Here is a 17,720-nt window from a genome sequence, read left to right as displayed (position 1 = left end):
ACGTATTGTAATTACAAGTAAACAAGTTCGACGTCTGACTTTCGTCGCGTTTGGTTTATTTATGTTAACTTAAATTTAGATATTAATAGATGCGACTGGTATTGAAACTTGTTAGGTTCCGTTATGAAGACAAAGGAGTAGTAGTGCATAAAAAATGAATTTTAATTTTAAAATACTGGTAAAGCTTGACTTATTGGCCTCGGTGGTTCAGTGGTTACTTTCGATGGTCGCGGGTTCGATTTCTCACACGGTGCGGGTGTTATATTCATGCAGGATTCTGATGTAAGATCTGGGTGTTTTATATTATATTATGTATGTATTTACAAAAAATGTATGTATTTATTAGTTGTCTAGTTCGAATTACGAGCACTGATTAGACTATTTGCTTTTGATAAAATTGCAATGGCATATGCTGGTGGTCACTCTATACTCCATAATTTTGATTTTAAAAATCAATCTGTATTATAGTAAACATGTACAACATTTATTTGAAAAGAATACGCGCTGAGTTTCTTGTCAGTTCTTCTCATCTCGAAATCATTCCGAACTGACGGTAGATTTGACATATCATAAGTCTAATAGACCTACATGAATAAAGATTTTGAATTTGATTAAGTCGTCTAGTACTCATAATACAAGCTCTGCTTAACTTGGGACTAGATGGCGCTGTGTGAATTGTCTAGAGTTATTTATTTATTTATTATATTATTTATATTACGCCGACCCCAAGTAAACGGAATAAGGAAGAACCAGATGATGATGATGATGAAATAAAAACATTTTTTCGAAAGGCTAATATTTATTCAGTCTTATGTATTTAATATTTACATATGTACATAAAATATTTAAGTTAACTTATAAGTAATTGACCCATTTGATATAAACTAAACTACTAATTACTAATTTCTTAAGAATAACTTAATATGAGCAGAATGCCAGTATATTGTATTACATAGTCCTTTAAACATAGCCAAGTCATAAAATAAATTAAAACATGCCACAAGTATGATGGCGGTGACGAAAGCAGTAAGTGTAAGAAAGATAAAAAAAGAATAAAAAAGAAATATGAATATAGTTTAATTTATAGACTGTATGCGCCACATAAAACTATTTTTCTTTCTGACATTGAAAAAAATATTAGAATCAACTATAATAAATAAACTAGAAAATAAATGTCTTATAAAAATAAAAAAGCTAGTCATGATTACTTATAAAAATAACAGATTGAAATGTAAAAATGCCTAATTTTATTCATTATTGTTATGAGTATCGGCTTTTTGAGAGTAGTGGGGCACAAGATGGCGGCCTGTGAACAGTGACTCGGACAAAAAAGGCATTATACGCGCAGCCTGCGAACTGAACGGACGTGTCGTGTGTAACGACGTGGCTTGAACAATTTGTAGATTCTATTAAAATTTAGTACCCTAGTAAATTTAGACCAAATCCTATACGCAATATATCGTGCATTTAAACTGAATTCACATAGGCAAGGTGTTAATTATAAATAATAAAACTTATTACAAATTGACAGATATTTCCATGTTACTTACTGAATTGGTAGAATGATGTACTATGAAGAAAAAAACTATAAAAATAATAAATAAAGCAGACAAAGTAATAGTCCAATATTAAATAACTGTAAATCTAAAATAATATAATACGAATAATATAATATGATAAACAAATGTCAGATGAAGAATCTTCAAGAGCAAAACGTGACAAAAGCTTGAGCGTAAAGTCACCGCATATAGAGTTGTGTGTATCACTGCTGCTGTCCCTCCCTGGTGGCGTCCGTGAACTTGACGGTGCAGTCCCGGACGGCCATGTTGGGCTTGAGGAAGTCGGAGAGGGTGCGGGCGTCCGAGCGGCGGTCGAACGGGAACCCCATGTGTTTCCGATCCGGGTATTTGCGGTCGCGCAGTCCGCAGTACGACGCCGCGTCGTTACATGCCCCCACCGTGTCCTGCTCGATCTGTTGTACGAATTATGTTAAGTAAACATCTTGGACCAGAAACTGCTCGGTCTGTTATACGAATTGTGTTAATTAAACATGTTGGACAAGAAATTGCTCGAACTGTTGTAGGAATTATGTTAAGTAAAGATGTTGGACAAGAAACTGCTTGGTCTGTTGTAGAAATTAGGTTAAGTAAACATGTTGGACAAGAAACTGCTCGGTCTGTTGTACGAATTGTGTTAATTAAACATGTTGGACAAGAAATTGCTCGATCTGTTGTAGGAATTATCTTAAGTAAAGATGTTGGACAAGAAACTGCTCGTCCAGTTGTACTAATTATTATGTTAATAAAACATGTTGGACAATAAACTGCTCGATCTATTGTAGGAATTATATTAATAATATCTACACTTCACACAACGCCATCTAGTCGCAAGCTAAGTAGAGCTTCTGTTTTGGGTATTAGACAACTGGTACAAATATTTAGCGCTGTAAAGACAGTGCGCGCAACTGTGATTGAATTTTGCTGTTTTTGTTGTCACTCTTTTGTGGGTCATAGTGCGTATGTTTCATGTTTTTCACTTTCTTTTCTGAAAGTTTTAAAATGACAAACTAGGAAGTGAAAATAAAATGAAACATACGTACTTATCAGTCATTTCACTTTATTTTTTACTAGCGACTCACCCCGGCTTCACACGAGTGTGTTACAAATCTTTGAATTTCTGTTTTCCTGTACTATAATATGCATGTATTATACATATAAATGTTTCTCTCGAATCGCTCTATCTATTACTGACAGTTGCATTAAAAATAGTTGCGTATTTTAAAAGGTCTAAATGGACAGATTTTGATTTATACTAAACTTTAAGTGATTTACTCACTCTATCGGCACTCCAGTCGGAAACCATGACGTAGAGAACTACGGGGTAGCCCTGCTCGGTGCCCTTGGGGATGAGCATGTGGTGCGGCCAACCGCAGCCGCAGAAGTCGAACTCCGCGGCGTCAGCGGAGCCCGGGTCTCCGGGCCTGTTCGCTTGGTTCCGGAACGTTCTCTCGAAGGGAATAGTCACTGAGGACTCAATGCTGCGCTGCCGGATTGTGTTGTTACCAGGTTTCACTAGAATTATAATTATTTATGTATTTATTACATTGACACACCTGCTGTTCCTAACCATCATTTAGAAAAAGTCCCCATTGTCTTTTTTGAGAATAAAATACCAAAGAATATTGTTTGATATGAGAATTACTATTAAATAAAACATCTGTCAAATTACTCACTAAACGATTACTTGAATGACGAGCGTGCATGGCAATAGTTGTTCATGCACGGGATTTTCATTTAATATTAGACATAGACAGTTATTTAAGTGTACAATGTATAAACAGACTTAAAAAAAAATTGAGTTTCTTGACAGTTCTTCTCAATTGGATCTATATACTGAACTGGACGGTAGGGAAAAAATATGAATACAAAATTCTTGACCTTCATAAGCGACGGTTAATAAAAATAACAAGAAAAAGAATTATACAATAATTAATTTATATATATTATGTATAATATGTATGTATTTATAATAAAAAAAATCTATGTATTTGTATCAGTTGTCTAGTACCCATAACACAAGCTTGAACTAGCTTCACTTGCGTCTAGATGGCGCTGTGTGAATTCTCAAAAAAAATTGAATAGAATAGAATAGAAAATCATTTATTCAAATAAACTTACATTGAAGCACTTTTGAATAGTCATCACATTTTTTTTTAATCTACCGCTCATTCGGAAAGCTGTCTCATCACAAGAAGAACGAGCAAGAAACTTGTGTGTTGCTCTTTTAAATAATTTTATTCTTACTTACAATTTAAGTTTAAGTGTGTGAATACAAATATAGAATTAAATACTATATAATAATGGCATATGCATCTGATGATTGAATGATTTATGGCGTTATGGTCCATGAACTATATAGGACAAGAGAATTGTCCCATCTCGTACCCGACCAAATTCAAATTGTAAGTACTTGCATTTTCTATTTACATATATATACATTTTGTAAACTGGAATAGTTTGATATTTATTTAAATAAATACTCACATCCGGCAGTAAACTTGTCCAGTTCAATCATGAGCCGCCTCTGGTCCTCGAAGGCGAGCGGCTGCCCACGCTCATCATTCTTCGGCGCCATGAACACGCGGAATGTACCCATCTTTGACTGACCACTCGTGTTGTTTACCTCAATACTGGACAATTATAAAGATTCTAAATGGAATAGCAATATGAGACCAGCGCTAATATATATCACAGATTAAGAGGAAAAAGGTACAAAGTAATATAATAATAATAATATCTTTGACAGCCTCAGTGGTCTAGTGGTTTAGCACACCGCTTTACTATTCGGTGACCGCGGGTTCGATTCCTCGCACGGTACAAACATTTGTATTCATAAGTATGATTGTTTGAATCGGTCTATGTGTTTTCTATGTATAATATGTATTTACTTACAAAAAAAAGTATCTATGTATTTATGTCAGTTGTCTAGTACCCATAATACTCTGCTTAGCTTGGGATTAGATGGCGCTGTGTGAATTGTCCTGAGTATAAAAAAAACCCTCATAACTTTTAGACTCATCCGTAAAAATGGAGATATTATATATAAATCATCTATAAAATAATAATAATCTCCGGACAATTCACACAGCGCCATCCAGACCCAAATGAAGCTAACCAAAGCTTGTGTTATGGGTACCATCTTGTCAAATTCTCCAAGAATAAACATGATGGTTTCCAGGGGCCGTGGAGGTCAACCTGACATGGTATATTACCAGCAATTAATTGCAATACTAACAATGCCCTTCCTCCTATTATGTTATCGTAATGCTTCCTAATATTATATCTTTTAAATTAGGGTAGAAAGTATGTTTGTTACACTTTCATACTAAAACTACTGAACGGATCATCATGAAATTTTGTACACATGTTCTTGGAGATATTAGAATGAACATAGGATACTTTTTATTAAAAAAATAAACATTTTTTTAAATGTATTCAATTCGAGCGAAGCCGCGGGGGAAAAGCCAGTAATATTATGAACGCGAAAGTTTTTAAGTATGGATGTTTGTTACTCTTTCACGCAAAAACTACTGGACGGATTTTGACGAAACTTTACAGTAATATAGCTTATGCATTAGAATAACATATAGGCTGTATTTTTTATTGTTATTTAATGAGTGAAACCGCGGGCACTGCAGTTTATAATGAGAAAAAACGCTAGGTAAGTGTATGAAACTAACACAAAAGTGTATTCGTCGTGCTGCAGGTGGGTGAACCTGGCCAGCACGCTGCCGCGAGGCGTGAAATCCATCCCGCGGGATAACTCCGCGAGGCTCTGCTGCCACTGGGTCGCAAACCTGTTCGCGCCAGCCGCTCCCTCCACGCTGATCGACGACACCCGGATACCAGGATAATCCAGCTGTGGCAATACCACACAAGTTCCGGATATAAATCACATTTTTTTAATGGTCATCACACCTGCCTACGCTAACGGTTTACGCTGGCGGGGCTCCAGTGGAGGATGATAAGATGAGCATGAGGTCAGGTCAGTTAAACCAACAACTTGATGATGGTTTCCAGGAGAAACCGTGTGGAGGTCAGGTACATTGCTAGCAATGAGGCTTTTTTTATTATTTATAGTAATATCTGCCACTTCGTTTGTGGCGACAGCCTTTTGACCAATTTTGTATTTTTTTAGCAATGAGGTTATTAGTCTACATTACAAACAATCTCCTTCTCTCTATGATTCACATTATACGTTCTTTGACACGTGATTTAACGGGGAAAAGTTACACATGCGATTGTCCAAATCAAACGGAGATCAAAATTACGACATCCTCACCCGGGGTTCGAACCCCTAACGATGCCCTCACATTAGTCTTATCAGACAGGAGTTGGTCTTCAGCCGCTCCATAAGTCCATCCTTTGGTTTGGAGTGCCATCTGCACTCCCTATCGTCCGGTGAAGCTGTAAAGGCCAGCTGCGGCCAACAGCATTAAAGTAATTTGAAAAAAAGCGGCAAATTTTGCGAGCAAAATCCAGAATGTTTGCTTTTAGCTATTTATTGTGTTCAATCTTTCGATCGTTGTTAATTTTAGTTTATATTCCACAGATTTTATTTTTCAGAGACTCTGTAAGATTTATAAATATATTTATAATTTTATCTTTGCTCTATAGTCAAATGTCCGCCACTTTGCAATGTTATGTTTTCTATATTATGTTGGTACTAAAATTATTACAAAAAGTCGCGATGGCACGCAGGATTAGTAGGGGCGCGACTACGTAAGCTAATGAAGTTAGAATTATAATTACAAATTAACAGATTTCCACTAAATGCATATAATGCACTTTCTATCTATCTGTTTGGTCTTGCTAATCTCAGAAACAGCTGGACTAATTTTAACAGGACTTTCACTCACATAGCCAATGTTAGAAGAAGTAGTAGGAATTTCAATTCCATAAGAACGAATTCACAGGTGGAATAAAACAGAACAGCTAGTATAAAATATCGTATCTAAATCTGTGCAAAATTGTTAGCAATAAGTATATACATAAAGCTGAAAATCGTAAAGCAGGGTGGTTAACGGCTAACCTGGCTGTCTCCGTACGGTGTGAGCTTGGTCTTGTAGAGGTTGAAAATGTCATCAATGTAAGCGTGCCAGCGGTAGAATATAGGGTCGCGCATCGCCGTCGCTGAATCCCCCATCACGCCATATTGTTCCTGTTAAAATAATAATAATATCTTAGGACTGTCAAAATAAGAATAATATTTTAGGACTGTCAAAATAAGAATATCTTAGGACTGTCAAAATAATAATAATAATATCTAAAGACTGTTAAAATAAGAATAATATCTCGGGTGGTAATTTATTGTCTGTGGTTTGTTGGTGCATTTTATGATTTGAATTTGTAATGTGAATACTATGTAGGTACAAAAGTTGTGTTCTGTGTTCAAGAAATGAAAATATACAGATAGAAACCTTACCGGTATATTTTTTTTATTTAGGGTTTTGGGATATATGTATCCCGTCCAAATCTAGCGGAGATCGAAATTACGACGGCCTGTGCCGAGGTTCGAACTCCTAGCGGTGCCCTAAGACTTAAGTCGTATCCGTCAGGCAGTTGGCCTTCAGCCGCTCCATAAGTCCTTCCTTTGGTTTGGAGTGCCATCTGCACTCGCCACCTATCGTCCGGTGAAGCTGTAAAGGCCAGCTGCGGCCAACAGCATTAGAGTAGTCCGAAAAAAAAGCTACTGACCAGATGCCGATGGTCTGGGTCGTGTGAATACGATATGAAGACGTGACCCATGTTGTGCAGGTCCCCGTAGTAGCCCCGGTTCAGGCTGAGGATGGAAGACTCCATCAGGTTCCCCAACTCGTCGATTCCAGTCTCCTCGTTGAGCGTCACTTGCCGGCCGTTTGGCTGCAATATTATTTTAATCACACTATGTTATTTTAAACTATCTCATCACAATTTTTTTTTAAATAAATTTATTTTAGAGTTTTTGTTCTCAAACATGTCAACTACGTTATATCAAATCTAATCATAACAAATCTTAAATACTAATAAAATTAAATAATTACCGACTGAGAGAGTCAAAAAATAAGCGCAACGGTTAAGAAACTCGCATGTCACTTTTCTAAATAACTGTTGTAACTATACATTTATAAGTAGAAATGTGCGAATACCAACTACCAACTGGTATTAATTTATTAGAGTCAAAATATTAAATACACAATCAACTAGTTAGCTTTTTTTTACGGATGTCAATGGAATTGACGACCTCGGTGGTCTAGCGGTCAAGTATACCGCTTTACGACCGATGGTCGCGGGTTCGATTCCTCGCACGGCACAAACATTTGTATTCATGATTATGATTGTTTGTATCGGTCTGGGTGTTTTCTATGTATAATGTGTATGTATTTACAAAAAAAAAATCTATGTATATATATCAGTTATCTAGTACCCATAACACAAGCTCTAGCTAGCTTAACTTGGGTCTAGATGGCTCTGTGTGAATTGTCCTGAGATTATTATTATTATAATAGTGCACCCGCCTGTGCTAGCGGTTCACGCTGGCGGGGCACCAGCGGAGGATGATAAGACGAGCATGAGGTCAGGTCAGTTAGCACATCGTGACAAATTCACCAAGAATTTATCACGATGGTTTCCAGGGGAACCGCCAGTCAGGTTAACCGGTTGTCAGGTAGGTCTTTGTGACGATGGGCTACCATCGTCACAAAGTCAACAGGACCTGACGACGACCAGGACGACTGACCTCACCTCATGCTCATCTTTTTTCATCCGCCACTGGTGCCACGCCTGCGTAAACTGTTAGCGCGGGCGGAATTACTATTTCATTGCATTGTAAATAAAATGGCTTTAACAAAAAAGTAATTCAATTGAGTTTCTTGCCAGTTCTTCTCAATTTGATCTATATATCGAACTGGACGGTAGGGAAAAAAATATAATGTAAAAACTTGACGTTCATAAGCGGCTAAAATGTCCTACATGAATATTTGATTTTTGAATTTGAATTTGAATTTGAAATCCATCATCACCTATAAAAAAAGGTGTCCTGCTACCGTAAACCACCAGCGCTGGCATCATTCCAATATCATCCATAAAAAAATCTAATTGACGACTAATTTTAAAGATGATTACCATGACAACGGTGTTGGTCTCTATGGCCTGCAGGAACCTGTCGCGCCAGGTCTCCAGCTCGGAGACGTCGATCTTGATCTGGTCCACGGGGCGATCGAGGTCACGGATCACTGTGTTCGCAAACCTATTGGCGTAAACAATACAGAATTCTCTATAGTTTTAGAAAATTGCGTAATTAGACATCTGTGTTTTGGATAGTAAAGTTAATTCTTAATTGGGCCTGGGGGGAAGCTGCAAGCAGTGAAAGTGAGTGTTAATGCATTCTAAAAGGGCCTTTTAAACCCACACCCGTGTCACAAGTCACGGGCGCTACTTGGGGTTTCTCTTCCGGTAGCCGGCTTCAAAGCCTAAGTCGTCATTCATAATTAGTACTTAATACACTTAGACTAACATACATATGAAATAATATTTTAAAACTAATATATTGATCTTGTCTGTGTGGTCACGGCACTGACGACGGCAATCTGCCAAGGTGCTATAACTACCACATGTTAATTTGAAGTAGATATTACATGGTCGAGTGTCTTGAGTAGTCATGCTCACTAAAATGTCCAGATATATGGCGGTTTTTTTTTCAGATTACTCTAATGCTGTTGACCGCAACTGGCCTTTACAGCTTCACTGGATGATAGGGAGCGAGTGCAGATGGCACTCCAAACCCGCAGAGGGACTTATGGAGCGGCTGAAGGCCAACTCCCGCCTGACGGATACGACTTTAGTCTGAGGGCACCGCTAAGGGTTCGAACCTCGGGTCAGGCCGTCGTAACATCGGTCCCCGTTTGAATTGGACGAGGGATCGATCGGAGAGAAAATGTGGCGGCGTGGTGGGCCGGGTCATTGGGCTCCCTAAAATATTGTCGAGCGCAATGATGGCTGGCTCATCAGTTAAAAGGGTGAACGAGTGCGCTTGTAGGGACTGGTCTGCTCTAATCACTGCGACTGATTTAATCTTATTGTGTTTTTAATTTCAATTATGATGACTCTCAAGAATTAATGGTAGTTTTTATACACACATATTCAACTTAAAATGTAAAATTACAACAGTTATTTAAAAGAGCAACACGCAAGCTTCTTCTCATTCTTTTTGTGATTAGACAGCTTTCCAAATGAGTGGTAGATTAAAAAAATAAGCATGGCTATTCAAAAGCATTTAAATTTATGTTTATTTGAATACATAATTTTCTATTCTATTCTATTCTGAGTTAACATAAAATATTTGGTGTGGGTTAGATTCGAACTTACGACCTTTGCGTCTAAATTGGACAGTAAACTATAAGATGCTGGTGTTCGTTGGTTCATTCCATTACCTTGGAGGCCATGAGCGGCTGGCGACCTGGCTGTCCAGCTTGGGGAAGTAACCCTCGCTGATTGGCGCGCGGAAGTCGCTGTACCTGGTGACACGACCCAACCCGTTGCAGAGACGCTCCAAGTTATATCTGCATAGAAACAAGAAAATAAACAACAGGTCGAAAGTGTGGTAGAATTAATGAATGTAGTGGTGAAATGAATGACTATGTGTAAAGTCTTTAAGGACCTACTTACTGTTAGGTTTTATATACTTTGATTGCTAAGCATATTTACATTGTAATATATGTCCCGCTATGAAGAGGCAAATATACCAATAATAGTGCTAATAGAATAGAATAGAATAGAAAATCATTTATTCAAATAAACTTACATTGAAGCACTTTTGAATAGTCATAACATTTTTTTTTTTAATCTACCGCTCATTCGGAATGCTGTCTCATCACAAGAAGAACAAGCAAGAAACTTGTGTGTTGCTCTTTTAAATAATTTATTCTTACTTACAATTTAAGTTTAAGTGTGTGAATACAAACCACCGATTAGCACTAATTCAATGAAATAATAAAATAGAAAATAAAACATTCAATATACAACAACTGGTTAAACAATTAATAAGAGAAAATAAGTCGTAGTGATTAGAGCAGACCAGTCCACACAAGCAGCACCCGTTCACGAGTATGACGGATGAGCCAGCCATCACTGCGCTTGACCATATTTTAGGGAGCCCAATGACCCGGCCCACCACGCCGCCACAAGTCTGGACATTTTAGTGAGCATGACTACTCAAAACACCAGACCACGTCATAGCTACTCACAATTGCACAATTACTCAATAAAAGTAATATTGCCACTTTTTGTCGTTCATGATTTCTTTTATACCAAAATTAGATGCAGATACTATAATCATAATTAATAATAATAATAATAATAATAATCAAATTTACTGAGCAAAGCCTATTACTCACTAAACGATTACTTGAATGACGAGCGTGCATGGCAATAGTTGTTCATGAATTTTCATTTAATGTTAGACAGACACCTATATAAATATACATTGTAAATAATCTGGATTTTAAAAAATATATTCAATTGAGTTTCTAGCCAGTTCTTCTCAATTGGATCTATATACTGAACTGGACGGTAGGGAAAAAATTAAAATTAGAGTGTAAAAATTTGACGTTCATAAGCGACTAATATGTCCTACATGAATAAATGATTTAAATTTTGAATTTTACACAGTTTGGTATTTAAAACAAAAATGTAATATCTATATGAAGCAGACTTCTAGAAGAATACTAACCTAGCAATAATTTGCTGATGCATGTAGTAGAACAGCTCCCCCCTGCGGTCTTTCTTGACCACCTCGCGGGCGGCTTCGAAGGGGTACACCAGGTGCCAGTGCCAGTGATGCAGGTTGATACCTATATCCTCGCGGAAGTAGGCAACACGCTGCTCAGGCTCAGAGTTGGATGCTGTGTAGTTGGATGGGATGGTAATTGGCATCTGTGAATCATTAAGTACATAGTATTTACTTTCATAGTAAAAAACGGTTATTTCAATATTACAAATAGACACTCCAATTTTATTTATATGTATAGATATGAGATAACACGACAATTTAAAAATGAGTATTGTAATCTAAAAGAATACTTCAGAATATATTTTGCATACATTTTATATATTAACTAGCTTTTGCTCGCGGCTGCGCTCGCGTTAATTTATCCCCTCAGGGGTGGAATTTATCAAAATTCTTTCTTAGAGGATGCTTACGTCATAGTAACTTTATGCATGCAAAGTCTCAGCCCGATCGGTTTAAAATTGACAAAGTTTCATACAAAATTTCACCCCCTATTTTATCCCCTTGGGGGTAGAATTAATCAAAATCCTTTCTTAGCGGATACCTACGTCATAACATCTACCTGCATGCCAAATTTCAGCCCGATCCGTCCAGTGGTTTGGGCTGTGCGTTGATAGATCACTATGTCAGTCACCTTTGAGTTACATATATTTTGATGTAGACGTTATCATAACTAAAGATATAACTTTCAACATACCCTGTTACCAGAGGTCATGACAGTGGCGGTCTCCCGAGCTTTCCTGAACACCTTCGGGTCCATGAACTTGTCCGGGAATGATTCCACCACCGGCGGAATCTGCAGCCCCTTCGTGTCTTGCCTGCAGTGTACATTTTAATCATACGTTAGATCTCATTCAACTCTAATTGGCACCGCGTGGAGGTCAACCTGATATGGTAGGGGGGTTGGGGATTGTTAGTAATGTGGACTGATGATCCCATAGCAATACCATGTCAGATCGACCTCCACGCGGTTCCCCCTGGAAACCATCGTGATACATTCCCGCTGAATTTGTCACGATGGGCTAACTGATCTGACTTCATGCTCATCTTATCATCCTCCACTGGTGCCCCGCCAGCGTAAACCGTTAGCGCAGGCGGGTGCATCATTCCATTATCCCCCATAAAAAAAAAAAATGGTACATTGCTAGCAATGGGATCATCAGTCCATTACTAACAGATTCCGGGGGGAAGGGGATTGTTAGTAATGTGGATTGATAACCCCATTGCTAGCAATGTACCATGTCAGGTTGACCTCCACGCGGTTCCCCCTGGAAACCATCGTGATAAATTCTTGGTGAATTGGTCACGATGGGCTAACTGACCTGACCTCATGCTCATCTTATCATCCTCCACTGGTGCCCCGCCAGCGTAAACCGTTAGCGCAGGCGGGTGCATCATTCCATTATCCCCGCCCCCCTCATATCTCATTGCCTCAGTTATATGAGTATCACTTTTGTTATAACTTTACCTTATTGTATAACTTCTTACAGCTAAAAGAAATTATAAATTTTGATAAAAAATAGTCATAAAAAGTATGTTCAACTTCTTATAACAACAATTTTTTATTAATTATTACGTTTCTAAAAAGGCAATAAAGACTGTCCTTTACTCAGCGCCATCTATTGTTAAATAGCAATAATGAATTGTCTCTACTCGACAATAGATGGCGTAAATAGAATAATTTAACAACTTCACGCTAGCGTAGAATAAACTTAATAGTTCTTTTTAGAAATAAAGTGACATAGAAGATACTGTACTGACCTGTGCAAAATGGCTACCGAGAGGCAATAGTTGAACATGTAAGGATTAATTCTCATTTGGCAGTACGAGCACAGAGAAATGAGGTCGTCCACGTCACGCATATCTGCGAACAAAAAATATATTTATTTATTTATATATCAAAGTACATAATAGAAAGGTAAATGTTTACGGCCTCGGTGGTATAGTGGTTTAGGAGACCGCCTTACTTCCGATGGTCGTGGGTTCGATTCCTCGCACGGTACAAACATTGTATACGTGTGGATATTTTAAATGTATATTAAATATATATTTATAAAATACGTATCAGTTATCTATTACCCATAACAAGCTTTAGTTAGCTTAACTTGGGACTAGATGGCGCTGAGTGTGAGTTGTCCTGAGATCAACTAGTAATATTATATTATAGAAATATAAATATCTTTAAATTAATAAACTCAATACAAGCACTTTTGAATAGCCATATTTTTTTTCTACCATCATTCGGGACGCAGACTCATAAACAACAAGACAGACACAAAAAGAACAAGCAAGAAACTTGTGTGTTGCTCTTTGAAACGCAGACTCATCAAGAAGAACGAGCAAGGAACTTGTGTGTGTTACTCACTCAGGAAGATGTCAATGAGTTTCCCAGCCATCCTGCGATGTTTTGCCACGAACAACGAGAACTGGTCATTATAAGACAGTTCGAGAGGCAGAGTCAAGTCGGGTAGGGCGATGTTTTTTACAGGTATAGCACGCAGATCGCCGCTCCCAAAACGATTAGACAACGAATTAGTCAGACTCTTGTATTTATCTGGCTGAAAATATAAACACAAACACAATTATGTTTTTATTTATATATATATATATATATATATATATATATAGCAAAGGAAGGCCTGGACCAGCGATATAGTCAAGATCGCTGGTAGGCATTGGATGCGAGCAGCGCAGGACCGATCGTCGTGGAGATCTTTGGGGGAGGCCTATGTCCAGCAATGGACGTCTTCCGGGCTGAGATGATGATGATGGTGATATATATATACAGCATAGGGGACAAACGACGTGACAAGGATGGACAAATAAAGAATGGATACATTAGAGGAAGTATGAAAGTGGCGCCGGTGTCGGAGAGGTTGAAGAGTAATCGTCTGTAGTGATATGGACATGTAACGCGTAGGAATGAAGATAATATTTTAAGGAAGGTATTACCTATGAATCTGGATGGTTATAAAGGCAGAAGAAGGCCGAAATAGAGATGGATCGGCTGTGTGAAAGATGATATGGTAAGCAAGGGAGTAAATAACTAGATGACACATAAATAGTCAGAGCCTAATTTCGTCAATTATTTCGTCTCGATGGGAAACTTCTAATTGCATGGGAATCTTCGTCTCATCCATCTCAGAAGTTTTGGACCGGGAGGAAATTGATCACCATCACCTTCCTTGTGAGCCATAAAGAAAATAAGAGAAGTACTTACGTAGTAGTGATCAGGCACCTCGAAGGCAGCACTGTCCTCGCCTTTCTGCAAGAAACAGGGCTCCGTGGGCCGGTCGAAGAACCGGAGAAGGTTGTCCCTGTTGTTACTCATCTTCTAAGACTGGAAGAAATATTGATTATTACTTGCAGCTACAATAAACCAGATGGACGACTGAGGTTTTGAAGTCGGCTACCGCAAGGGAAACCCCAAGTAGCGCCCATGACTTGTGACACGGGTGTAGGTTTAAAAGGCCCTTTTAGAATGCATTAACACTCACCTTCACTACTTGCAGCTTCCCCCCCAGGCCCAATTAAGACCGGGATAAACCCATTGCTAATACAATTCACTTTATTGTCCAAAACACAACTGGCACGCTCTGCGCTCGTCGACTGAATGCCGCGGCTCACGCAACGAAAGAGGATTATTCAACTACCGACCTCCGTATTTATAGACCAAAGTCAGTGTAGTAGGTTGGTCTATAAATACTAGATGGCGCTATTTACAATATTCGTAATAATCCTTACATTGGGTACTTCATTAGTACTAAAAACAAACTACCTTCTTTTAATATATTTTTAAAATATCGGATTTTTTCTACAATAATGATGTGAATTCTAACATGTCATAATAATTCTATACTTTTTGCCTACTCCCTATTTTTTTAATGTATCATAATGAAATGGTACACCCAGATAATTTCACAAGGAAATTATCACGATGATTTTCAGGGAGAACATGGTACGTTGTTAGCAATGGGATCATCAGTGCACATTACTGACAATCCACTTCCGCCTCCCCCCTCTCATTTCGCTTTAGACCCCTCCCTAGTGTGCCATACTTACGTCACTGACTATACCATCTGGTGTAATAGCCGTAATGGTAAATTATTATTATTATGTATACAAATTAATAACATTGAAGTTTCTGTTCATAATGTCAAATTGACAGTTTGTCGTATGCCTAATATAAGTAAATCAATCTTTTGCCTTTCCCTAAAAAGGGAAAAACCGAACTAAAAAAAAAATTAAATCAATATTTATTTAAAAGAGCAACATACAAATTTCTTGCTTATTCTTCTTGTGATGAATCTGCGTTCCGAATGAGTGGTAGAATAAAAAAAACTTGACTATTCAAAAGTGCTTATATTAAGTTTATTTGAATAAAGATTATTTCTATTTCTATTTCTACAGCTTTTTTGTGAAAAGCTGTCAATTTGACATTATGAACAGAAACTTCATTTTTATTCATATGAAAGTATATACGACACTTGTATCAAAATAATCATCGAAATATATACAGATATTTTGACTGTCAGTATGTTCATGCTGATCTCTGAATTGGCTGGGCCGATTTTGACGGGACTTGCCGATAGCTAATATTATAAGAAGTAATTTAGATAGATACATAGATAAAATAATTATGAACAAAAATGAAAACAGATATACAATTACATTAGCCAACTCAAACAAAATACAATACACTACAAATTCATTCATTCATAATTTAAGAGCTACGCTCTTGTCGGTGGAGCTCTTGCCACTTTCCGCGATCTTCCATCATGCTCTTTAATTCTTGATATACACATATACACTATAAATATACAGATAAAATAAAATGCAATACAGATAACATTAAAAAGACGGTATGAGTAACGTAGTGTGTGTGCAGAGCCCATACGTAAAAAAGCAGCACCTCAGTGTATTGTTTGCAGCATACAAGCAGCAATTCACTGATATTCAGGCACTGCCCAGAGACATACGCTATTTAGGCTACTTTTATTAGAAATATTGCTTAGTTTATTTGCTATATTTTGCTAAAATTTGCTATATTTATAAAATTCAAATCACTTTGTATTGCTAAATAAATACTACATAACTACTAACTAAATATATTTTATTGTTATAACAATTTAACTAACCTATTATTAGACCTGCGGAATTAATCTATACCTGTAAATATTAATTTCCCAGTTCTAAAACAGATTTCAATTTAATTTATATGTATATAAATAAAATTGAAATGTCTGTTTGTAATATTGAAATAACCGTTTTTTTACTACATGCATATGAATATAAATATGGTACATACACCAAACTAACATTTTTTAAAACTTTTGTCTGTCTGTCTGTTTATTCCGGCTAATCTCTGAAATGGCTGAGACCGATTTTGACGGGACGTTTTTTTGGCAGGTAGCTGATGTAATAAGGAGTAACTTAGGCTACTTTTATTTTAGAAAATTAAAGTTAAATTCAATGCATGCGAAGACGCGGGTACAGCTAGTAGTAACTAAATAAATTGTATAATTTAACTTACCTTTTATTAGAACTGCGGAATTAATACTAACTAAATATATTTAATTTACGTGTTTGTCTGTCTAGCCGTGTACTCACGGCCCGAATGTATAAGATCGTTGTTGACCATGATTTTTATATAAAAATCTCATAATTGTCGTGTGCATGGAAACGGGACGTGTGCAGCGTTAGAGATGTGTCAACTCGAGTTGGAAGAATTCAACTGGTAAATAAACGAATCAAGTGAAAGAGCGAGAGCATGATTCTGTCGTCGAACCGACAATGACAAGTTTTCCGATCATTTCATATCATAAAATTTTCACTCGTCACAAATGTCTCGATATTAATTTGAGGTGATCATTTTTTTCCCATATTCGTCCGATTTTTTTATCATTAAAATAATAGAAAATCATTTATTCAAATAAACTTAATTTAAGCACTTTTGAATAGTCATAACAATTTTTTTTATCTACCGCTCGTTCGGAAATCTGTCTCAACACAAGAAGAACGAGCAAGAAACTTGTGTGTTTCTACTCGCCCTGTATGGTTCGGAGAAGCTTTCAAGGCCAGCTGCAAAAACATGAAAATTCTTCGAAAAATTAAAAAAAAACTGTTTATTCAAGGTAACGAGTCAACTCGAGTTACCTGAGTTTCAACTCGAGTTAACTCGAGTCATGTTTATTACGAGTTAGCACATCTCTATGCAGCGTAGGGTGTATGATAAGCAAGTCTGCGGTTTATGTTATCAATGCAAAATATGTCTAATAATAGTATAGAATAGAATAGAATAGAAAATCATTTATTCAAATAAACTTACATTGAAGCACTTTTGAATAGTCATTACATTTTTTTTAATCTACCGCTCGTTCGGAAAGCTGTCTCAT

General features: G+C 37.1%; 1 protein-coding gene across 1 annotated transcript; it reads right to left on the bottom strand.

Moving 5' to 3' along the window:
- Positions 1–1,147: 1,147 nt before the first annotated feature.
- On the bottom strand, positions 1,148–16,935 carry LOC131848886 (phenoloxidase subunit 1). Its single transcript, XM_059198840.1, has 14 exons — positions 16,859–16,935; positions 14,546–14,665; positions 13,691–13,883; positions 13,087–13,189; positions 12,023–12,143; positions 11,269–11,471; positions 9,971–10,099; positions 8,664–8,787; positions 7,257–7,421; positions 6,592–6,720; positions 5,240–5,418; positions 4,044–4,189; positions 2,836–3,071; positions 1,148–1,972 (listed from the first exon to the last, which is right to left on the bottom strand). Exons 2-14 carry the CDS (start codon positions 14,654–14,656, stop codon positions 1,763–1,765), a joined length of 2,049 nt encoding a protein of 682 aa, XP_059054823.1. The 5' UTR covers positions 14,657–14,665; positions 16,859–16,935; the 3' UTR covers positions 1,148–1,762.
- Between the last annotated feature and the right edge of the window lie 785 nt (positions 16,936–17,720).

Source organism: Achroia grisella, unplaced genomic scaffold (assembly GCF_030625045.1).
Source record: "Achroia grisella isolate CSIRO2021 unplaced genomic scaffold, CSIRO_AGI_Agris_v1 utg598, whole genome shotgun sequence".
Classification (NCBI taxonomy): Eukaryota; Metazoa; Arthropoda; class Insecta; order Lepidoptera; family Pyralidae; genus Achroia; species Achroia grisella.
The sequence above is the reverse complement of the archived record's forward strand: the minus strand, read 5'-3'. Positions and strand labels throughout refer to the sequence as shown.